Source organism: Hetaerina americana, unplaced genomic scaffold (assembly GCF_022747635.1).
Source record: "Hetaerina americana unplaced genomic scaffold, ioHetAmer1.1.p SCAF_29, whole genome shotgun sequence".
Taxonomy (NCBI): domain Eukaryota; kingdom Metazoa; phylum Arthropoda; class Insecta; order Odonata; family Calopterygidae; genus Hetaerina; species Hetaerina americana.
Genome location: NW_027286863.1, coordinates 2562791 through 2588841, shown reverse-complemented (window position 1 = coordinate 2588841; position 26051 = coordinate 2562791). Strand labels below are relative to the sequence as shown.

General features: G+C 37.9%; 1 protein-coding gene across 3 annotated transcripts in view; it reads right to left on the bottom strand.

The window, feature by feature from the left end:
• Positions 1 to 26051, bottom strand: part of LOC139689923 (uncharacterized) — a 73590-nt gene that overhangs the window by 7506 nt on the left and 40033 nt on the right. For all 3 annotated transcript variants that reach the window (XM_071587052.1, XM_071587054.1, XM_071587055.1), the window contains exons 11-15: positions 23136 to 23266; positions 19741 to 19878; positions 6694 to 9896; positions 4220 to 4355; positions 3311 to 3440 (exon numbers count right to left, since the gene is read on the bottom strand). In XM_071587052.1, coding sequence (XP_071443153.1) covers positions 3311 to 3440; positions 4220 to 4355; positions 6694 to 9896; positions 19741 to 19878; positions 23136 to 23266 — 3738 coding nt within the window. The remainder of the gene's footprint in view (positions 1 to 3310; positions 3441 to 4219; positions 4356 to 6693; positions 9897 to 19740; positions 19879 to 23135; positions 23267 to 26051) is intronic.

Below are 26051 nucleotides of genomic sequence, written 5' to 3'. Positions count from 1 at the left end.
TCAGCATAATCGAAGTCAAATCGGGCCAAGGCACAAAATACTTCACCTCCGAAATCGCACACAATCACGCCCTAAGCAAAAAACAATTAAAAGAAATACTCAGGGAACAAACAATTCGTCAGTGGAATAAAGACTAGCCTAATTCCGATAAGGGTATTCACACTAAAGAAATATTCCCAGACGTCATTGAAAGGCTAAATATAAAATTCAAGCTAACTAAGAAAGCGACGCAACTCCTATCAGGGCATGGAAATTTTGGACACTACCTCAATAGAATAGGAAAATCAAGGACTAATCTCTGTAGTACCTGCCTAACAGAAGACACCGCCAAGCATAGAATAGAGGAGTGCCTACAGTATGGAAAACCCAGACATGAAATTTGGCACAGCATGACTTATAACAAAACCAAGATGCGTGAGATTGTGCTATTTTGCCTTAAGCATAACAACGACCAATTATTTAAAATGGTGCAATGAAATTTGATAATTGTAGTGACATTTGAAGTTGGTAAAATAAAGCTTGATAAAACTAGTATTTGTATTGATCGTTTATTGTGTAAATAAAATTGTATGTAATTGCTATTTTAAGTTAACGTGTATTATTTTGCCTAGGGTACGATCAAAGAAAAAAAAATCTTATATGACTCTGTAAACTGAAGTGTTATCATAGAATAATATATTTATTTCTTATAATAATTATTATCTCTAATTGTACTAAATTTGGGTTGTACATTACTTCTGTAATTTAATGCTACTGTGTCATCTTGTTTGATATTTCTTTTTCTCATGTTGTGCAATTGATGTTAATTATATCAGAACACTAAAGGGGGATTAAGCGAGAGCAGGAACCCCCTCAACATATCATGCTATTTTTCTGTATGCTATTTTTTTTTGTATTTGCTTCCGCAATAAAAAAAAGGAAAGGTGTGATTGAGGACACCTTTCCTTATTATTATTATTTTTATCCACCAAGGGGATGGAGAATGATTCATTGCCAACACAGATGCCTATTTTAAGGACCTTTGTTTAAAAATAAAAATATTTACTCAAAATAATGTGTTTTTCTGTTTTTCCAAACTGAAGCCACACATTGTTATTTGATTTAGTCAATATAAACAGAGAAAAATACAATTCAAATGGATGGAATCAGCATCCAAGAATGGAGTGAGGGTTAGAATGGTTTCAGGCATCACTTTATGGAAGCGATTCATTTCATAAAATAAATAGTTGGTACCACATATATTTTTTATTAAACACAACCTGGGTTTCGACTTACAAAGTCATCATCAGGTAACGTACAGAAGGACACAGAGCTTTATCCTTTATGATGATGAGGCTTGAGATTGGATGCCTTGGAACGGTTGGAAATTTCAAAGAACAGTCATCATAAGGGTATGTTAGTCGATGGCCTAACTTATTCCTCCCGTTCTCCCCTCCTGGACCTCCCTCTGTTCCATGGACCCTCTCCCCCCCCTGACGCCATACCCAACCGCCTTCTCCCCCTCCCCCAAACATACACACCAGTTTCCCTTCTCTTTCCCCTCCTCCCACTTCTCAAACACTTCCCCCCTCCTCTTCTCTGTCTACTGTATAAAGCTCTGTGTCTTTCTGTACTTCACCCGATGACGACTTTGTAAGTCAAAACCCAGGGCGTGTTTAACAAAAAATATACGTGGAATAACTAAGTATTTATTTTCTGATCCCACAAAGAGTTTATGAAAGTGGAGCCGAGACAGAAAAAGAGGAAATGAGATAAAAAAGGTTAGGAACAGGGATTGATGCCACATGACCTGATTAAACACATAATCTGAAAACTGAAGCCTGAAATAGAGGTAGAGAGGTGCCTGTGAGGTGGAAAACTCATTCCCAAGATGTTCCAAAGTAAAAACTTAAAAAAAGAGTGAAAAAGATCTATTCTCATGGCCATTGCATTGCCCATGGCTTGCAGGCAAAGTTGAACTTGAAGAGAAAAGTTTCCCTAGAACAAACTATACACATTTCGCAGAAAATTTGTCAGGGAGTGTGAGAGATACAGCACTGAAAATGTTTATGTCGGGGCAGTGTTAAACCTTCACTTTAAAGAATGGAAGAGAGTATGAAAACGTACACAAGATTCGCCTAGCCCAATTGTAATCACAATTGACCAATTATCTCTCAGGCATACACTACGATATCTTCTTAAGTTCCCTCTAGTTACAATTTACTCTCGTTTCCCTCCCCCAAATCCTCAGTCCTCAGGCTCTTCTCCTTGCCCAATGGCCACACAAGCAACTTCTGAGAAAGCCTCCTTGGAATTACGTCCCGAGGTCAAGCGGTGTGGATCCCTGCCCCCCAAGAAATCCCTCCTCACGGCCACCACAACCTCTCAAACGGTCTGCAGTGGTGCTCTTTTATACTATCCACCGACTGAGTATGACAAAGCAAAGAGTATGAATTGTTTTACTTGATTATTTTATTTGAATTATAAATATTGAAAATACATTGAAATAAAGCCAGGAGACAGGAAGCTACTGCTTTGCTCCAAAGGCAATGATTTGCAATCAGTTTCCCAACGCTTTGTCTCAGACCATTTGTATGGCAAGATGAACAACCTTTTGTCCTACAAATTTCACTATTTTTATTCTACACGCATCAAAACTACAACTATTTTGTGTTGTAAAATTGATAGTTGGCCTCAGTATTAATTATACACTACTTATGGTACCAGAAGCAATCAGCATTTAAGTCATGATATACTTGAAAAATAAGGCATTAAAATTATTTGGACTTGAAAGAACTGAACGATTTTTAAAAGGCACACGGTTCAGATTCAACAGCATCTTTAAGAATACCTCAGAACTAAATGATCCCATTCAGCTAGCAGTCATCTTCCACTGTCAACTGAAATACTTGAAAGGAAGTACATGGCCAATCACTTCCATTTTACCAGTTACCCAAGGCAAAGAATTCACTTTCATCATAATCTACTATGTTGCCGACAAATGTAGAAATGAAATCAAGGGTCACAGCTACTTAAGCCTACTGTTTTCTTCTGTATAACCCTTTAATGCCCAAGAATGTGGGCTAACATTTATTTACATAAAATAAATTCAACTTCAATCAGGAAGTTTCATAGTATGTGTTCCACTGTTTTCGGGTTTTGTAATTTACTCAAATATTTTAGATCAAGTCCCTAAAACATCAATGCTGTGACTTAAATTCTTTCTCAGTCTAAACATTTCCACTTTTAATCACATGAATAACCGGCTTAAACCTCTTGAGAGCTTTCTACAAAGCTTTCACTTCATTATTTACAGTGAATACATTCCTACCTTCTCCGGATGGCATCCGTAAGTTGCAACTACTGGGTCCGGTGCTCCCTTCAGAACTTGCTGGTGCTTGTGGCTGGTTGCTTGCCATGCTCTTCATCATTCCACATTGATGGCTTAATGCACTGCTCATCTGTTCAGAAGAGGCAAAAATTGAAAACAACACCTACTTTTACTTTGAACATAAGGAATGGCTAGATATTAAATACTTAAAACTTACTACAGTGAATACATTTAAGATTAATTTGGGAATTTTTAAGGAAGTACTTTCAACAAAATATTAACTCTCAAGACATTTATGAAATTTGTAGCAAAGGCAACCATTTTCTATGCCTGATGCAAGAAAAATTACTTTAAATTAACTTTTTTTAGCAAATTGCCAGGCACTTATAGGTCCAATTTTACCCATGTGTTAACATAACTTGTCTTCTATTTTTTAGTAAGGATTTAGTGAAAGACCCACATATTTACAAGGTTGAGCAGAATTAAGAGGTAATTCATTTTATCCATTTATACAAAATGTCTACGCCCATAATTTCTATGCAGCAAAGTCAACATGAATAAACATCATAAATCATTTTTACTCGATCACTTGGGCAGTTATGGGAAAGAAGATTAGAAAGGAAGAAAAATTGTGGACACATAATACAGAACATAATCCTTCTCCCTTATGGAGACTCCCTTATTCAACATCTCCTCAGACACTTAAGGTTCCCAACATTCTCGCTGTGTGGAGACTAGTGTTCTAATGAAACTGGAGCCTTCTCAGAGGTATCATCCAAACAAATATACCCCAATGGCTTTCCATTGTTTACTTGAATGCTTAAGTCAAATGATTGGACAATAATTATAACTAATCCTACTTTTGAAAGAAAGTGTTAATTTTCAATTTGACACAGTCACGCTGCTTACCCAGAGCTCAATGTCATTGTCAGGAGGAAGTTCAGCAACCGCTTCACGCTTTCCTTCTTTCTTGTGAACTCTTAGGTAGTGCTTTTGGAGTCGACTTTTGACGGGCGCAAGGAACCCACAATGAGTACAAACAAACCTGGAACAAGAATAACATCAAACTCAAACACTAATTAGAAGCAAGGATGGAATTATGCTTTTCCTTTACTACTGAATTAGAAGCAACGTCTTGTACAAGTCAAGGAGGAGCACTAGGAGGGCACTGCACTGCAGAAAAATAGAATTGGCATGGCTGAGGCACTGGGAGAGATAAACACAGAAAATGATAACTAAATGTAAACTAATGTCAAAAAATGTGCTCACAGTTCAAACTAAGAATTAAAAACATTAAGAATAAAAGAAATTATGTATATTTAAGATGAAATCTCAGTTAATACCAAAAAATCCCTATTTGTGTAACTATTTTAATGAGCAATTATATAAATATAGTACCGTATTTTCCCATCAACAACACGTGCGCTATCTATACAAAAACGTTCAGCTGATCGAAAAAAATGATGATGCGTGCTACGTAATCAAAATTGAAAAAATCCAAACATTTACAAAGCCATGTACGCAATAATTTAAAGAAGAGTCCCGCAAAAATAAATTAGTCTGGAAGCATGCCTTTTTAATTGCATTCTATTTTACACAGATCTGCTGCTGTTACAGTTCTTTCCTCTCATAAATGAGAAAAAGAAGAAACATATAATTAATATACTTCATTTATTCTAACACGTAGTACTTCTTTATTCTAATACATAGCACTTCACGTATACGTAGAGTACATCATATTATACACACGTACGTATAAAAATATATGGTAGGATAGATAAATCACCTGAATCACAATTAAATGAATTAAGTGAATTTATTATCTTTTCAGGCACATCACCGAGTTCATTCTCCGAAGTTAACTCCTCCTCATCTTCTAGCACTGGCGTTGAAATATTGCCTAAAGCTTTTTCAAGTCCCTCTGACACCCTGCCAACTTTCCAGGATGCAATGGCTTACTTCTTCACAAGACACTCTTTTAATCCTTCCTGATTCTGTGCAGTCTTTCACACCAGGCATCATTCACTCTTCCCAACTAGAACTTAACTTTGATTTAAAAGATTTACCAATGGATACATCCTGGCAGCCTTGCGATTTCCATTTTCTTTCTTGAAATTGATGACTCCTAGCTTAAACTTCACGGCAAACGATTTTCTTCTCCATGGATAATTTTCTTGATATAATTCTTAATTACTAAAGCTTAACTCAATTCAGGTTTGAAAAAATCACCATGTAGGTGGCACTATAATAGAACTTGGGAGGGTGTATAGAACAGCTGAGCGCCAATACTAACAAAGCAAAGTAAAGCAAACAAAACAAGACAATTCTCTTTTTTATATTTGATTTGCAGAAAGTTAATTTATATAGCAACTAAAAGGACACAAACCTATGTCTTGTTTCGACTTACGAATCATAGCTAAAAAACAAAAATGCAGCATATTGGGTTGGTTCCTAAATATTGTTTATTTTTTCATCCTTCTGTAGTTGGGAATTAATTTCAATCACCTGACTCTAATCTTCTGTCTACTTAGATAGATATAGCCACAGGCAATTATGATTCCGTGTATTCATTCATGGTTACCATCTATTAGTAAATGGATAGACGTATTTTTACACATAATATATGCATATACACACAGATGTGCAATATCTACACACATTCAAGATAACTACGAAGCATTTGGCACACGGTATCTCTACAAATTCATGATGACTTCAAAGTTCTGGGTGCACCTTATTGATGGGAAAAGATGGTATTTACAAAATTATTTTTGCAAAAGACAAAACTTTTCCAATGCAAATACAGTCAAACCCCATTCTTGTGATACCACATGTTTTCTTTAAATTCATGTACCATAAGCATTTAACTTGTTTCATGTTTAGTTTTCCCACTATATGCATTGAAGCATACTCTACAAACTGAAAAAAAGGAAGCTCATTCTATTGGTAGGATGCTTCTGAAGGAACAATTCATGGTAGGAAGAAAGAAGTTAAATTCCAAGCAAGTAAATTGAAAAATGGATCTTCATTAAAAAAACCCACCCTGAGCCATTCTGAGGATGTGCATGGAGTTTCTCATTCAAATTGTTCATTCAGAAGTGCAGCTAAGGTGTTCCAGTATCTGATCCACTTATAAAAGCATAAAAAGTTAAATTACTGAGCAAAATGGTGGTGCTACTGGCAATGATCAACTTATGGAGGACAATTAACAAGCAAAAGCATCAGTCAGGGCTCCATTCAATTAAGGTAAGCAGCAAATGAGTTCTATGGAAATTTTTGCTAAATGACTCATGAGTTTAAGCATACTTTTTCATTATTAGTAGTGATTTCATAATCATTTTAAAGTTCACATGCATTCACTAGGGAACATAACAACAACGCACCTTTTATAATTCAGCTCTCGATAGAAGTGATCCTTCATGTCACCTTTGTATTTGGTTTTATACTTGGAGCATATAGGACACACAAACAAGTTTCCTTCAGGCACTCCAAATTCACCATACTGCTTCACTAGAAACTCAATCTTGCTGGAAGCTGATTCTGCCGACTTCTTTTCACTTTCGTGGCTAGCGTCCTCGGTGGAAACAGGAATCACTTCCTCATTCTTGGAGCTTTTCTTCTCTGCTGCTTCCATCTTTGGTATCTTGGGCTGGATTGGACTCAAAGGTGAAATTTCTCTCAGAGATCTCTTATTGGGGGAGGTCTTTACGGGAGTCAAAGACCTCCCACTTTCAGTCCCATGCTTATTCTCACTAGGGTCACTCTCCCTCTTCGAAGGATCACTCATCCGTCTCTTGGCACTTTTCTTGATCTCTTCTTGGGAAAGATCCTCCATGGCAGACTCTAATACTTCCACATCCGAGCCCTCTCCACTCTCATCAATTGAACACACTTCCAGCTTCTCGCTTTCACAGTTTCTGGAGTGCGAGTTCCGTTCTTCGTCTGTCCCTTCATCATTTTGGATCTCATCCTTAATTTTCAAGCTCTCAGCAAGATCATACATTGTTTCTTCACCTTCATCTGCAAGAGGAATGCCTCGAATGTACCTAACTCTGGGCATGCACCTCTGCCAAGGGTAGGTAGTGTTCAACTCCTTTAGCCTCACAGAAGAAGATGGCGATTTACCAAATCCCTGCTCCACATATGGCCAAACTTCAATAACCGGCTCGCTGCGTATATCTACATTTTTACTTGACAAGGGATTAGGTGGAAATATTATTTTGCCATTGGGCAAAGCAATGGTAACTGCCGGAGGAGCAAGAGCGGCAATGTTACTGCGGAAGTAATTTGCAGTTAATTGCACAGGATACCCCAGGTGTTTGCTTGAAAAATGAACATTGAAGGATCCAAGGTATGCAGTTCGAAAGGCGCACATCCCACAGACATATTGGCTGAAAACTGAATGACTTATCCTAGCATGGTCACTGATACTTTCGCGATTTGAACAAGAATAGCTACATAACCCACAGTTCCATACATTATCACTCTCTTGTTTCGATGATTCTATGCTGGCATTGGAAGATCTGATCGACCCATCAGCACCAGTACCAGCCATTCCAGAACTTCCCGGACCAGTGATAGTCTTTGAACACGTATCCGGCTCTCTTATTACGTTTACCATGTGGCTCAAGTCAGAATGTTTGTCTACTGTATGTCGTTCAACGAAACGTCTCTGGAAATGGAAATAATTACAATGTATACACTGGTACAGCTGGTCATCATGCATCTTGAGATGAGAAGCAAGGCGATCTACAGGAACTTGGAGTAAACTATTTTGATCATCAGGACAGTGGGCACAACGGAAAGTAACTTCCTCGCGATGAAGTGCACGCAAGTGATGGCGAAGCATAGTGTCGTCGACTGTTTGATAATGGCAACCAACAACTCCACACACATAACGCTCATTTTCAGGAACAAAACGTGGAATGAAATTATCTTCCTCATACTCTGAGACAGAAGAATTTCTCCTGCTTTCACTTTTGGCATCCTCATCATTGACCTGTGCATCTAGGTGACTGCTAATGGCCCAATTGGTCATTTTATCAAACATCAGTTCCTTTCCTTCAAGGCATGGCATTGGATTTATTATATCCTTTATAGACCACGGAACCAGATTTGCATCGGTGATAACCTCCGCCATCTGGTTGAATCTGAGGTGCAAATGAAGATGCCTTCTCATGTTAACCCGTATTTTGGTGCTATAAGAGCATCGCCCACATTTAGCTTCATTGTTGTACACACATGGCAGTGGTAGGAAGTCGGCATCATCTGGGATAAAACGCTTTCTAAGCAGGCAAGACAGAGAAACTTCTTTTGGAGCCACAACAACCAATTTCTGATCCTTGACTGAAGAGTGTAATTCTTCTGGTTCTTTCCAGTCTGTTAATGGACTTACGGTGGCAGAGTGAGTACGGTGACGGAATTTCACATGTCTAACAGCCAAGCTCATGTTATAGCCTTGATAACCACAAATCATACACACATAGCTCTTCTTTCCATGAGCACGAAGGTGTTTCAGAACTGGCGGGAGAGATTTGAATTTTCTGTTGCAATGAGGGCACATATACTCCTTAGTATTTTTGGAATGTGGACAACTTTTCATGTGATATTTGAGGCCATTGCAATCTTTTGCTAAAAATGAACAGCCAGGGAAACAGCAAAGGTACAACTTCGCTAGATCTATTTTCCTGTTAGAAAGATCCTTTGAGGGCGGCTGGGCCTCTTTTGGTCGGTTGCATGCGACGTGGCTCTCTTCTGTTGTACTTTTGGGCTTTGATTCTACTTGAGATCGAGTTGAGATTCGAACCTGCCTTCTAAGATCTCTCTTTCTCAGCAAGCGCATTTCTTCACCACCCGAGTCCCTTCTACTGCCTTCGCTCACTTCGATGACCTCATCATCAGTGGTAGAAACATTTAATTCATCTCCGTGTTTTGCAGCCTTATTTCCTTTAGGACCTTGAGCCACCAACTCCTTTGAATTGGGTGATTTGGGGACAAAATTTGACTGGTTTAATTTAAAATTTGAATTTGGCAAACTTACAGGAGTGTCCTCAGCTGATCCACTTTCATCCATTTCTTCAGCTCTTGCCTCTTCATTTTTATCTTTTTCATGACGACAAATAATTTCCACATCATTCTCCTCTTCTGGCAAAGCTACTTCTGTAATCTTTTCAATTTCCTCCTCTTGAGTCACCTCCTCCTCATGGCAAGCTCCTCCATTGTTTTCTTGATGCTGAACATTTTCCTCTTCAATGTCTTTACCTTTGCTCCTTGTTTCAGCCCCAACAATACTGTCGTCATTCTCTTTAGCAGGCATTTCTTCATCAGGCTCCTCAGCAATTACTAAATTATCTTCATCGTCGGAATTGTCATCATCCACATCCATGAAGTCCTCATATGGTTTGGAATCAGGGACTCTCTCAATGCCCAAAACAGATTTTTCTGCAGCAATTCTTATAACAGTTGATTTCCCCATTTCCTCGCCTACTTCAATCAACTCTACATTATCCATTCTTGTTAATTCAATGTCCTCGTATAAAATATATGGATGTCTTCCTGTTGTCCTAGATGATCCATTACTGATTTCCTAAAAAAAATGAGGAATAAGTTGTAGGCTTTTATGAAGATTATAGCAAGCAAAATACATGGTTAAAATTACCTTATTTCTGCAAATATGATGCCATCAAGACTAGGGTAATTGGTTGCATTAATGTGTTCAACATTAACACATTAATGCGACTATTTCAGAGTGTAAAAATTTGCCTAGACCGGGATGCGGATGACGCCATTAAAAGTTACCGTAGCAGCATCTCCCACAGTTTCTTGAATTAATACATCATGTTAAAAGGTAAATTTTCCTAAGATGGTTTGGTATTTTTATGGTTTTAGATTAAAAAAAGAATAAAAAACCATAAACACAGTAATCAAGGTCGGTTTGGTAGGTGATGGTAGAGATCACCCAGTACTAAGCCCTATACGGCGTGTGAAAATTCACATATCAGGGTAGGGGGGCCAGTTCCTTCCCCTGCGCTGGTTATGATTTCCCAGGAAGATCTGGTACCCGAAAATCACATAGCTTGGGTGGAGCTGCAGGTGCCCAGAGGATATTGCCCGAGAATGACACAAAATTTTAATGTCTTTTCATTGATACATGACATTTTCAACCCATTCCAACATTTTGGAATACAACCCTTAGCTAATGAAATGCCATAATCCATACACCAAACTAATGTAACTACCAAGACCAATTACCAATGACTATTTAATGTAATTACAACATGGCAATGCACGTAATGAAAATCATATCAGGTAATCAAAACATACCATAAATCATTATTAATTATCACTGACCTTGATTATAAATCATTAGTTTCCTAAATGTTATTTTGATTCAACATAGAACAGAGTGATGATGAATTAAGAGCGCTAATGATATTAAGATTCTGCTATAATACAGATGAACAGATATTACCAATATCCTAAAATATAACTGATCTAAATTCTTATTGAATAAGGCACAAAAGTTATAAAATATAAGATTTAGATGAACTGATTAGCCAGAATTAAAATTAATTATTTGACCCATAGACGATATTCGAGGGTTCATCGACAAAACAATGTTTTAATTGTTCATTTCCAAAGAGAAAAAAGCAAAACCTCAAACTTAAATTTTCGAAGGGGGCCAATGAAAAAATACATACAAGCAATGTTTATAAAAAAAATGAGATTGGATAAAACATTTTTTAAAAATGCACTTTCATGTCTCATGAATGATATATCTCAAAATATTATAATAAAACAAATTATGCCTGATACTGAAAATGTTGAAGTGCAAATTCTTAAGGTTCTCAATTATTTGTGCATACTTCAGTGCAGTATTTCCAGCTTCTAACTGATGTTATTTTCTTAATGTTTTGAGTTTCTCTCAACCCACTTTGAAGAAATACAGTAACATCTCACTACTTCCAGGCTGAATGGGGCCAGGTGTTGCCCGGATTAGGCAAAATCTGGATTAGTGCTGTTTTGATGCATGTAACCATTTACCACCCCCTTGAATCTCATTCTTATTCATTGCCTAACAACTTACAAGATCCATCAGAGACCCAAAGCATAAGAATATTCCATTAAAATGTGAACTACATGTCTTTTAACTAAACATATCACAGATTTCCACCCAAGATTAAATTGTTAGCAATTCATAATTATGTCCAAAAAAATTGTAACGAGTGCATACTTGAATTATCTTATTTATCAAATTTACTTAAATCATTAAGATCACTAAGCAGTTCAATTTTTATTTTTAAAAATAAGAGCTTAACTCCAGAAAAGTGGTGATATAGTGTTCTACTACGTTGTCAATATGGTTGCCACTGTCCTCCAGTGCACTTAAATTTTTCCATTTGTCATCAAACATCTTCCCCAGAGCAAGGATGTGGTTCTTCCCAACTTGGGGTAGGAAATAATCCTGGAACCAACCCACAATGGCAACTCCGATCAGCCATGCATTTTCTGCATTATTTTCAGGTAGTCCATATTGTCACCCTGGTAAGACACCAACTAGTAGCTAAGATCAGCATCATCACAGTGAACCATAAATGGCATTTCTTGGCTGATTTTTCATCCGAGAACCTAAGAATCACTAAGAAAAGCTTCCACATTTTCTGTTAAAGCTTTCCACTACCCACCCATGCCATCTGTATCATAGGTCTAAGTTCACTGAAAATAGTCATCAGTACTCTCAAATATTCCATAAACGGATCAATGGCATCACCCTCAGCACTAGTGGGGCCCCTTTATTGTAAATAATATGCCTCCTGAACAGATATAGCCAGCTATCACTTGCATTGAAGTTCTCCATTAGCAATTAATATGAACTCTTGATTATCCATGATCATCCATTCTGTACTTTTTAAAAGCACATCCAAATTCCACCATCACCATTTTACTAAAATATTACAATGGTAAAGAAAATGAAATGCTTTGAAACTTCTACATCCATTTAAAAAATACAAGATTGACACACATATCTGGGATTTATTAACAGTTTTTAATTTCACAAAATCAAATGTTGTCAATAGTATTTAATATTTTAATTTAAACATTTATATATTATCCCATTATGGCTTCCCTTGCATTAAATAGCCCAGATAATACATTTGTGCAAGACGAGCCGAATACATACCTTAACTATGCTCAAATTCAAGTTAGTCAGTGGCTATCTACACTGAATTATTTTATTTACTCATTAATTTAGCCTTAGCCCAAAAACAGCACTTTTTGGCCTTTACATCGGACTATTAACAGTGAACACAATAGAGACCATTACAAACACCCAAGCCCTAGGTGGAGGAAAAGCCACCCAGGCGGGAATCGAACCCGCGACCCTTGGATCGGCAGACGAGGAAGTTACCCTGCCACCACTGAGGCCAGTGGGGTAATGTCCTATTATATTTCTTTATTAGGCTCATTTACGAGTTTATAATTGCTGATTGGTGAAATCTAAGGTATGCCTCAAATGGCCGACATAGGTTTATAGTTATAAAATGTAACAATCATTACTGTTCATGATGATCCGATGGTTAAGTCGGGTTTCGGATGGAAACAGCCTCAATTACGGTACAATGATGCATTTACTTGTCTCTCCTTCCAAAACAACCTGACATCTGACATTACAATAAGCCAACAACACATACTTCTTTCATGTTGTCCAACATCTCAATCCTTTTCTTTCCCTTTCCTCGCTTACCTAATGCTCTTCCCTCTATCACAGTCTTAAATATTTGTAGAGAACTCAAAAACAACAAACAAAATCTTTGTTGCACACTATTAAATGGTTTGATTGATCCCGAAGCCTTATCTTTATAAGTATTAAAACTCATATTTTTACAGCCTATATCAAGTGAATAGAAATCAGGGTATTTACTCCCTGAAATCTCATATTTACATAGTGTTTTATATGACGATTTTCACAAATGACTACCACAAAGCAATACATTGGCCAATGCTAATTCAGCAATGTCATTATGTCATGGGCTCGGCAGTCTGACACTCAATGGCATCAGTGCCTTTCACGGAATTACTTCTGATGCCATTTCACGAAGCCCATGCCTTTATGGCATCTTTAAGCAAATAGCATTGGGTGCCATCATTAGGGGATAACCCCTCATATTATCTGCGTATTTTGGTTATACTTGTTTTTTTATCATTCGTGCTTCATCATGCATCCATTAACATGGACAATTGAAAGCTCAATGTACGAGTTTAAGGTGAAAAGTTCTCGCCCAGAAAATGAAAGACTGCCATTTTTAGTTAAAAATTATTTTATTTTCTACATAATCTCCCTTGACTTCAACACACTTGGTCCAGAGTTTCCCAATATCAGCATTCCTTCCCGGAAGTGAGAGTCTGCAAGGCTGTGAAAATATCCATCCACGGATAAAATAACTCAACTCCATCATTAGATGCGAAGCACTTCCCAGAAACAAATTTCTTCCAGTTAGGGGACAGATGAAAGTCTTGAGGGTGCTAAATCAGGAGGAAGGGGGGGGATGGCCAAGCAAATCGTACCCCAAATCCCATAGTTTTCCCATCACCAATTCACCTTTGGGAGTAGGTGCATGGTCCTGGTGAAAGATGATTTTTTCTTCTTCAAGCCACATTTCTTCTAGCGAATTTTGGCATTCAGCTGGTCAAGAATGTTGGAGTAATATTCCCCTGTAATTGCTCTACCTTTGTCAAGGTAATCAATCAACAGGATCCCTTCTACGTCCCAAAACATACTGGCCATGACCTTTCTGACAGATGAGATCAAAGTTCTTTGGCACTGAACCAACAGCTTCCGCCCGCTGCTGTTTCATTTCTGGTGTGGAGTGGAGGACGCATATCTCATCCATGTTGACAAATTGCTGCACAAAATCAGTCAGCAAATGCAGCATCCACCTTGTGCGGAGCTTTCACATCCCTAATTCTTTGACCAAGATGTTTCGCACCCTTTCTCCTGATACCCCCAAGGCCTTAGCTACCTCACTCGCCTTTCGTCCAACACAATTTTGTGCACCTTTTCGATGGTTTCCAGTGTGGTTGTGGTTTTTGGCCCTCCTTCACGTGGGTCATCTTCGAGGGATGTGTGACCACCTTTCAATTCAGCTGCCCACTTTTTTAAGGTTGACATTGAAGGAGCAGTCCCCCCCATACAATTGCATCAAACTTGGATGAATTTCCTTTGGGGTTTATCCATCCAAAACTAAGAATTTCATGACCAAACAAAATTCTATTTTCTATTTATTTACTATTTTATATTTATTTTAATTCTAAGTTTTTCTATTATAAAGTAAAACACGAAAGATGTCTACTGCAACCATCCATGTAAACAAACAACTAGAGAGAACAAGTTGAAACTTGTCTTACAAACTAATGAGATGAACACTCAGGCAGTAATCATAAATTTACATTGGTATTTCGGTGTCAGGCTGAGAAATTTTCACCTTACCCTCGCTTAAGGAAAGGTTTTATAATGTCAAACATACAGCTCGATTCTTCTTTCGGGATTGCATCTTTACTCTCTCAGGATTTATATTCTATTGTCTCAGGCTTCACTTCGTGGAAGTATTTAATATCCATACTAAAAAGAAAGACTCGTACTTCTCCACAGATTTTATTATACGGTACAATGCATTTCACCGACTTGCGGCATCATCCGGTACAAATTTGCAAAACAGACAAACAAGAATAAATACCCTCAGGACAGAGTGGGGGTGGGGAGGGTTGGAAGGGCCTAAGAGGGGTGTGGGCTCTCAGGTGCGTCAATGGGTTATTTTGACCATTTCCAGGCTTCGAGCTTGGATGCTCTCGAGCAATTAGAGATAAGAAGGCACTTGGCAAACCCCAACACAACCCTTTGTAATGAGCAATTGTTCCCATTCCTCTCCGAGAAACTAGCCTGGAAATGGTCAAAACAGCCCATCAACACACCTGCGAGCCCCCACCCCTCTCAGGCCCTTCCAACCCTCCCCACCCCCACTCTGTCCTGAGGGTATTTATTCTTGCTCTGTCTGTTTTGCAAATTTGTACCGGATGATGCCGCAAGTCAGTGAAATGCGTTGTACCGTATAATAAAATCTGTGGAAAAGTACGAGTCTTTCTTTTGAGTATGGATATTAAATATTTCCACGAAGTGAAGCCTGAAACAATAGAATATATTCGCAAAGCTAGTATGTCATTACAGGTGAGACTTTACTTAAAACTTTCGGTGAAATACAGCAGTGCATCTCTGAATATTCTCTTCAATAGCAAGTGCCTCAAAAATGGGGTGTTCCCAGCGTACTTCCAGATTCGTGCCACTTTGTCGCCCACAATGGCCATCAGGGCGATATGCAAGGCGAAAATCCAGTGGTTACGGGAAGAACTGAAACTGTGATATGCAAAAAGGGATTCCTCTGCACATTATTTGTTCTGTCTGCACCTAGAACTTCGCTCTAAGTTACATTTTCCGGAATGGATTACATTTGAGGATGGTGTAAAAGAACTAGTGAGTAAAATCTCGTCTCGCAAACATGTAACCCAGGCGAAAAAACTGATTAACCTTATTAATAGTCCACCTCAAAATTACCAGTGCACTACTAAAGAAAACAGTCCCCGCACAGTATCGAAATTTGTTCCAGCCGCAAGGGTTGTCAACCTAAGTCACCATACGTTCACGGAGGAGGAGAGTAATATCTTAAAGAAAGGGTTGAAGTTTGCTCCCTCTAAGAAAGTTTCCGAAGCCGACATTAAAAATCTAGCCGCAGATTGCGAGGTTGCCCTTCGGAACCAATCTCTGGCTACCAAACACCAAGTTGCTGAAATCATCATGTCCTCATTGAAGGAAGCAGTGCCAACAACGACCCGCTTTTCCAGCCTTCAGCAACATACGTCCACCCTCCGACGCCTGAGGAAGACTATTGGCAAGGAAGACCTCATCATCCAGAAAGCTGACAAGGGATCTAGTGTCGTAGTGTTGGATAAACGAGTGTATGTGGAAAAGTGCCTTGAGTTCATCAACAACAATCCTATTACTCCGTTATCCAAAGACCTAACCGCAAGTTTCCAAAGTGAAATGAAACGTGCAGTGTCCAAGTGTCAGTTTTTAAATGCTAGGGAAAAATTTAGTTTAATCCAAATGAACCCCTCCGCCCCCAGGTTGTACGGACTCCCCAAATTACATAAACAAGCCAAACCTATTCGGCCTGTCATCTCAGCTGTGTCCGCCCATTCACACCTTCTGGCACGAAAATTAAACGTAATGCTCCGAGATCTCACAGGTTTTAAACCTAAATACGGAGTTAAAAACTCAATAGAGCTAGCCCGAAAATTGAAAGATATTAATGTCCCGGAAAAAGCGAGACTAGTCTCCTTTGACATTAGCAATTTATTCACTTGTGTACCAATATCGGAAACTTTGCTTAGGGTGGAAGAACTACTCAAGGATTCCACCATTGCCCAAAATATCTCAGACGAATTGGTCCCCCTCATCAAAATGACAGTTAACCAGAATTATTTTTCTATTGTTTCAGGCTTCACTTCGTGGAAGTAATTAATATCCATTATTAAAATAATATTTATTTATTTATTATAATAAAATCTGTGGAAAAGTACGAGTCTTTCTTTCTATTTTAATAATGGACAGAATTATTTTAGTTTCAACCACACTCTTTACAGCCAACAGATGGGTTAGCTATGGGTTCCCCACTGTCCCCCTTCCTAGCCGAAGTCTTCCTCAATTCTGTAGAAGAACATCTTTTTAATGCTGACAATCAGCATAACAAAAACGTGGGCTATTGGTTTCGTTACGTGGACGATATACTATGCCTATGGACCGGAACCAACCGACAGTTAGACTCCTTCCTTAATTTCCTAAACACTCTTCATCGGAATATCTCCTTCTCCATGGAAAAAGACGTCAACGGCACCATCAACTTCCTCGACTTGACAATCACAATTAGGGATAATAGACACGAATGTGCAATTTATAGGAAACCCACTTATACAGACCATATAATTTCTAATGATTCGGCACGCCACTTTTCTCACAAACACGCAGCCCTCCACTCCATGATCCACCGCCTCCTACACATCCCCCTTTCCCCCAAAAACTTCAACATTGAACTCGTGAATATCACTAATATAGCTACCAACAATGGCTACAACCCTTAACTAGTTGACACATTACTGTGGAAAAACGAAAAGCAATGGCCATAAAAAGTATTTTCATATCACAGCCCGCAGTATCTAAGTATTTTAAGTGGTGCTTGATCCCATTTCTGGGAGATATTTCATATAGGATTTCCAACTGCCTACCCACCTCAGTCAAAGCAGCCTTCTACCCACCCGTAACCCTCTCCAAATTTCTAGCCAATGGAAAAGACACCCAGGATAGCCTTCTCAAATCAGGCATTTATAAACTGAAATGCGAGGATTGCAACAGCGTTTATGTCGGTCAGACCGGCAGGAATATCAAGTTACGAGTCAAGGAACACGCAAGGTGTCACAAAAATCAGAATAACAACTCTCTCTTCGCCAAGCATTTACTAGAATTCAACCACAGCGGTGACTTGGTCCCAGAGATATTACACACACTCCCAAAAGGATTAAAAATGGACGCTCTCGAGCAATTAGAGATTAGAAGGCACTAGGTGAACCCCAACACGACACTTTGTAATGAGCAATTGTTCCCATACCCCTCCCCACTCCTTTCCGAGAAACCAGCCTGGAAATGGTCAAAACAACCTATCAACGCACCTGAGAGCCCCCACCCCTCTCAGGCCCTTCCAACCCTCCCCGCCCCCACTCTGTCCTGAGGGTATATATTCTTGCTCTGTCTGTTTAGCAAATTTGTACCGGATGATGCCGCAAGTCAGTGAAACGCGTTGTACCGTATAATAAAATCTGTGGAAAAGTATGAGTCTTTCTTTTTAGTACAGATTTCAGGATTTATGTGAGGTCTTTGGCAATGTCAATCTTTAATTCTCCCAAATGACTTCAAGCTATAAATTTGGGAATGATTGGAATATAAACTAACACTTCAGCTCTGCAAGGGAACAATCTGTTCTGAACTTTGGCCTTATTTGTTAATGAATAACATTTTGCACAGTGCATATTACTCATCTGGCGGCTTAGTAGTCCGACAATCATTATAAAAATCGTTTAGCATGTATTATATTATTATTTTAATTGACAAAATCTAATTCTAATGAACAATGTACATAATTAAACAATAACTGAGGAGATATAAATGAAAATTGGCATGTGATGACCAAAGGGTAGGAACATTTTACATAACTTTAAGTTTCAAACATGTAAATTTAAAAGTTTTATTGCATTGACTTAGATGAAAAATAAACATATATATGAATACTTTTAATAAGTAAATTCATGGACTTTAAGTTCAAGTTTTCACTGTACATGGATATGGGTATATATAAAGAGTGAAATAGTTTTACCTATGCACATTTGTCATTAATAACCAGGGTAAACTTTCAATTATCCATTTGGTCATGAATGCATGATGAAACATGGATAATTGAAAAACATGGATAACTGAAATATGTGGAAATATGGTTGTGATATAAATGGATACATACCAGAGACTCCTTTTTCAAACCTAGAGATTAATTTGAGTTTTTTAGCGATGACAAATAATTTTTTCCACTCTTCAGTAGTTTTTAAAAGGGTGGAGTCTAAGATTTACAGGAACACAGAACCATCACCTAGTGAATAGCAGAATGTATTTTCCTCAGAAAGCCAAACCAATCATGTAGCCCGGAAAATGCAAATGACTGGCAAAGAGCTAATATTGACAAAAGGATGGCTGACATAGATTTATATTTATATGATACTGATTAAAATCGCAGGGCAGACAATTAACAACTTATGTGTTGCATAGCAAAATTATGTATCTGCTCTACTTAAAGGAGAATATGAAATTTTCAGGTCTAACAAATGCAAGGGAGACGATAAAGGGGAAGTACGGATGGTAGAAAAATGTACAATTAAAAAAGTAAATACAACTTAACTTTTGGTGAAATCAAAAACTTTTAAGTAAGCTGAGGTATTTCAAACTTGTATATTTAAAAAAGTATATAAAAGCTTCAAATCATTTAATTATCTTCGCGATTTTAATTTCGTTAACATTTTGAGGTTCAGGTTTGAGAGTAGGACAGATAATCATTTAAATGTATAACATGCACATGGATGACAGAGAGCTCACTAATATTATTTTCTTCGTGGTTTACTAATTATCAAATATATTCAATGCTATACTAAGAGTCTCGCATATGGAATGTACTGTAGCATAATACAAATTTTTATATCAAGTAATTTGTGGAACCGTCCAACCATATTTGAACAAAGAGCACAGAGGAATATGGAGAGAGCGATTTAAGAATTCAACCAACCTCACAGTTGCGTCTGCAAACTGAAGCCTTTTTATTTGGATGGAAACTTGCCAAATGTTGTAAAATTTCCTCTGAAGTATCAGACCCTTGCTCACAATATACACACTGGTACAGGAAAAATGAATGAAGCTTGTAATGCTAAAGAGAGAAAAAAGAAATAAAACCATGAAACCAACACAATTTACAATTAAAATCTTATAGCACATTTGCAAAATGCACTATTCGACCATTTTCTCATTTATTAAAATATGACAAAAACAAATAAGTTAAAGGGAAGGTACTGAAAATAGGAAGCTAGAACTGACTCCTTCAACACTGCATTGAATTTAGTTAACTAATGATGAAAACGGAAGATAAATATGTAAAAGTGTGTTACATAGCCATGACATTTTGATACTATTTAAGTTCTTCAACTTGCAATATTTCTTATTTAATACAACTATTTATCTTCCTGGTATGAAGTTTGAAAGAGTAGTTGGGCGGTCAAAATACTTTATCAAGAACATCAGCTCTCATGACTTTATTCATTTATAAAACGAGAGTGACCAATGGAATAATTATCAATTAAAATTTATTTCAAGAGGAGAATTGGTACAGTACAGGATAACTGCTATAATTCATAAATAGGAGAATGCAAAGCAGGGTTTTTCATCACAAATGTAATCATCATTTGAATATTAAATATTCTTAAATAATGAATTTAATTAGACATTTTTGTCAAAAATATCTCATTGTCCAACATGCAGTCATAGACACTAACAGGCATGGATCAGCTGAATGTGGCTTTCACGATGAGACTAATAGTGAGTTGAGAGTGTACTTTGGCCTTGCTATTTTGACGGGTATAACCGAGGAGCCTGCTTTACCAATCTAATGGTGCAAAGATGCATGCACAAGATGTGATCAAAAAAAGACCGGCCTGATTTTATTCTGCGCAAACCGTTCAACGGATCGAAACGAGACACAGTGCGCCATCTAGCGACACATCTGATGACTAAAACGAGAGTTGTAGAATTTGCTTATGTCGAGTCGTCACGCAGCTGCAGTGGTACGTGTCTTAACCTGTTCATTGCTGTATGCAACGGCAGCAATGAAGGAGCTAGAGGAACAGCATGTGTGCGTGAAATTTTGTTTCAAAGTTGGCAAAAGTGCTACGGAGACATTTTGAATGATTCGGCAAGCCTTTTTCAATGAAGCGATGAGTGGAAGCCAGTGTTTTGAGTGGTACAGTTGTTTTAAATTGGGCAGAACCTCGACGGATGAAGATTCGTGAACGGGGTGGCCTTCCACTTCAATAGACCCCAGTCAAATTGGTGAACTATTTGGTGTGGGCAAATCGCCATTTAACTATTATGGAGATAGCTGAGGAAGTGAACATTAGTTTTGGATCCTGTCCGACAATTTTGACAGACATTTTGGGCATGACTTGCGTGGCATCAAAATTCATCCAGCGGGTTCTGACTGATGACCAGGGACAAAAATGTGAGGATAATTGTCAGGAACTCCTGGATCGAGCTAATGCCGACCCAGTTTTTCTCAAAACCATCGTAACCAGTGATGAAACCTGGGTTTAAGGTTGTGATTTTGAGACACAGGCCCAGTCTTCTCAGGGGAAAGGTCCTCATTCTCCGCGATCAAAGAAAGCTCGCATGTCCCGGTCCAATGTGAAGGTATTGCTGGAATGTTTCTTCGATTGGCAAGGGCTGATACGAATTACGAATGCATACCTCAAGGCCAAACCGTCAACAAATATTCCTACTTCAAGGTTATGAAGAGGCTGAGGATCACAGGGAGCCTAAAGATGCAGGACAAGTGGAGAAACAATGCATGGCGTTTCCATCACATTCATGCGCTGGCTCACATGGCTTTTCACGCCGTTTTCCGCCAGAACTGGAACTTCCGTGATCCCGCAGCCACCCTACTCTCCAGACGTTGGTGGCTCCATCAGACTTTTATTTTGTTTCCAAAGTTAAAATCAACATTGAAAGGGTGTCGATTTGACTCTATTGCAGACATGAAAACTAATTGTACGGCGGACCTGAAGAGGTGAAGGACCTGAAGAGATCCCTAAGGTGGCTTACCAGGCAGGGTTCAAGAGCTGGAAGAAACGTTGGCAAAGATGTGTCGTCAGCCAAGGCATGTACTTTGAGGGCAACAAGTTCGATTAAGCAGTATCCGTCGAAATAAACAATTCATAAAATCAGTCCTGTCTCTTTTTGATCACACCTGGTATAACTACACTATATTTTGGAACAATCATGCCTAGAAGAAGATTTCTGCAAATTAGTAAATACTTATATTTTGTAAACAATGAAAACTTAGATGGTAATGACCCTCTTAGAAAACTAAAGCCTGTATTAGATATGACGACAGATGTTTTTCGTTAAGCATACAACCCATTGCATTCCATTGGCAGTGATGAATCGCCGATGTATCCAGAGGTAGACTACACTTCATTCAGTATATTATAACTAAGGGGGCAAGACACTCTACATATTATGTGAATCCAGCAATGGTTACATAAATAACTTCCAAATTTATGCTAGGAAAGACAAAGTGGACAATACTGCTGTTGGTACTAAGGTTGTGTTAGACTTGATGACAGAGTCAAATCTACTACATAAGGGCTCTCCTTGTACATTAATAATTAGAATAATTCATCCGATTTATTTTACAAATTACATAATTTAGGAACCAATGTCTGTGGTACTGTGACAGCCCAATGGAAAATTAAGACAAAAGATTTTAAGAAAACACTTAAAAAAGGTGATCCTACTGAAGTAATAACTCAAATAAGTAGACTCGAAAAGTAAGAAGGTGATAAGTAAACCCACAGCTGTGATCGATTACAATCAGAATATGCGAGGAGTAATACGTTTTAACTAAGCTTATAAAAAAAATTTATTTACCAACTAGATAAGGCAGTAATAAATACATATGTTGAGTGTAAATTTTCAAACCAGAGAGATAGAATATTTAATTCTTTCAAAGAGATATTAGCAGAGGATTTGTTGAAAAAATTTATCAAGGTGTTGTGAGAAGATGCAGTAATGATATACCCAACCTGCCTATCAGGCAACATATACCTTAAAAAATATTATTTTTTCAAATGTGCAACACTTTTGCTTAAATACCTCTAAAGTCAGTAGTGTTTGGGGTCACTTTAAATCCCAGAGAGAGGATGCAAATGGGTTAATGATATTCAGCATTTATCACCAAAATAAATATTGTTGGCCCATGTTTTTCTCTTTCAAGCCATTAGGCTGGCTATGTTTAGCATAGCCTTATATGAACTAAATCAAATTTACATATGGGAGATAACTCTTAAAAAATAATAACTCATGGGCTATCTATGTGATAGGGATAAAATGCAGATCTAAGTTAAGGACCCTTACCTGCACTAAACGATCAGCTTTGAAGCACTGAAAGCTGCACTTGTGACAGCAAAATATTGACACAGCAGAATGTTCCAGATGGAGATGTGAAAAGTATTTGGTTGGACTGTAAAATGACTTCTTGCAGTTACCTGTACATAAAGTAAGAACATCAGTTTTAATCCACTTCAATGCAATATTATGCAAATTGCAAATTGCTTGTATAATATAGCCCATGGCATTATCAAAAGAAAACGACACATCAAATACAAGGACATCAAACTTGTATGCTTTTTAAGAGTTGGTGATGTGCAGGAAAGGTATTTTGGGATTCAGGATACAGCAGCAAAATTCTTCATGTGCAATTTTTTTAGCTGCAATGGTAGCTTTGAAAATGCTGTCACAGGTGCAATAAATAGACACCAGTCATTAGCATGGTAGATATACCTACAAAATTTGAGCAGTGATGAGTACATAAATTTACCTAATTTCTCATGGTTTCAGGTATGATATGTTGAAAGGAATCTATTACCTATTGATGATAACACTTCACAATAAATTAGCACTTTTCCCCATTCATTAAAGAAAAATAATTTGCCACATGCTTTGTCTTACATCATCACCTACTAATAAACTTTAGATGCCATATATTCATGTAAGAAAATGTACGTCACAGTTAAGTTTTTAATACATGAGGGCAATTAGAAAAGTTCTCGGAATAGAATTCAAATAAACTACATACCTAAGTAAAACTTTTTTATTTTTCAAAATAGTCTCCCTGTACACTAATTCACTCAGTCCAACAATGTTCCAATGTCTTGATCACCTCTCGAAAATTAGATTCCTTGAGGCCTGCAAAATATCCATCTACTTCGGCTGTTAGTTCTTTGTTTGAAGAGAATCTCCATCCACGGAGGAAAATTTTGAGCTTGGGGAAGAGATGGAAATCTGATGGGAGCCAAATCAGGCAAATGAGTGATGTGGCAACAGTATCTTTGTTCATGTAGTTTTGCCATGGCAACGACACTTGTATGTGTGCGTGCATTGTCTTGATGAAATATGATGTTCTCCCAAGGCAAGTCTGGCCTTTAATTGAGCATCTTTTGCTGTAGTAGGCCCAGGAGGCATAGAATTGTGCAGTAAATGCTTGACCTGTGGGAGAATAATCTATCGGCAGAATCCTTTCAGCATCCCAGAAAACTGAGGTCATCACCTTTCCGGCCGACTGCATTGCCTTTGCTTTCTTTGGTGTTGGTGGAATTAACATTTTCCACTGCTTTGAGTGCTGTTTTGTCACTGGGGTATAGTAATGGACCCAAGTTTCATCTGTGGTCAAAAAACGGTGCAGAAAATCTTGTTGGTTGCTCTTATAAAAGGTCAGACACTCTTCAGAAATTTACATTCTAATGCTTTCGTGATCCTGCATCTCATCTAGCAGATAATTTTCTCATATCTAGTTCCACCGTCAAAATGTGATAGGCTCATTTAGATGACATCCCTACAGCTTCAGTGATTTCTCACACTTTCAGTCGGCGATCCTCCACGACCGTTTTATGCACTTTTTCAATGATTTTAGGGGTAGTGGCACATTTTGGAAGACCATAATGAGTATCATCATCTAAGCTGTCTCATTTCCCCATTTGGCAACAGTTGAATACGAAGGAGCAACACCCCCAGAGCATTCTGAAAGTCAATATGAATTTTCTTCGCTTTTATACCTTTCTTTAATAAGTGTTTAATCACTCCTCGAATCTCAATTTGTTCAATCTTCACTAATCACTGCACACGGACAACGAGTCCACCCCACTGACCTATTCCCAGAGTCCTGGCACGTTACATGCTTACTCATCAAGGATTACCTATTACAAAAATACAACAATTTCAGAGTGTAAAAATCATTTGCCTTGACTGTCGAAAAATTTTTACACTCTGACATTGTCGCATTGTAGTAAATGTTAGCGGATGACTCCATCAAAAAGTTACTCGTCTCAAAAACTTACCGCATCTCCTGTAGTTTCTTGCAAATTACCTATCACTAAGCGAGGAACTCGTTGCACTAGCACTGATATCTGATGGTGATTCCAAGAACCTTTCTAACTACCCTCGTAAAAAGGAAAAAAGTTCTAATATATTTATTATCTGCTAAATACACACCTATATATGAATGAGACAAATTAATATTAGTAATTTAAAGAGAACCTGAGTATGGAAAGAAATAGCACTCTTTTCAGGAAAAACAAACCCAAGGAGAATGCATTTTCTGACGTGAAAAAAATATGTTGATATCCAAGGTCATTTTACGTGATACCTAACATTTTTAAATATGAATAAATGAAAATCAAAGCCTCTGCAACAAATTCATGTAAAAGTTCTTTCTAATTATAAAATTAATTTTTTCCTCTTAGCCAATATTAATATATTCCCAACAGTTATGAAGTTAGGATAGTTCCCACAATGTTTTGTTAATTTCAACACAAAAGTACAATCTATTAAATGTTTATTCAATTCAACATAAGCTCCTTAATTAAAAAGTATAGGGGCATAACGGAATCATAAGATGGGATTATGTAGCTCCTGACTTGTTTGTCCTTCTGTGTTCTTTTACTTTACCCAGAAACCAACCCAGCCTCAAATCACTCCATTCAGTCCTCAGAAGATCCAATCAATTATTTCAAAACATTCTTGTAAGTGGGGTCAAACTCTAGCATGGACACCTATGAGGGGTAATTTTGCACAGTACATGCCCTCTAAAAATTACAAATATAACTTACATTCTGGCTCCTATACATGAAGTTGACACGGCAACATTCTAATTCTATCAGATGGCATTGCAACATCCTACACTGCACCCTTTCCCTTCCACCATTCATTGTTGAGACCCTCCATGAAACACATACCAACGGTCCCTAAGGGGTCTTCCAGAAAATACTTCACAGT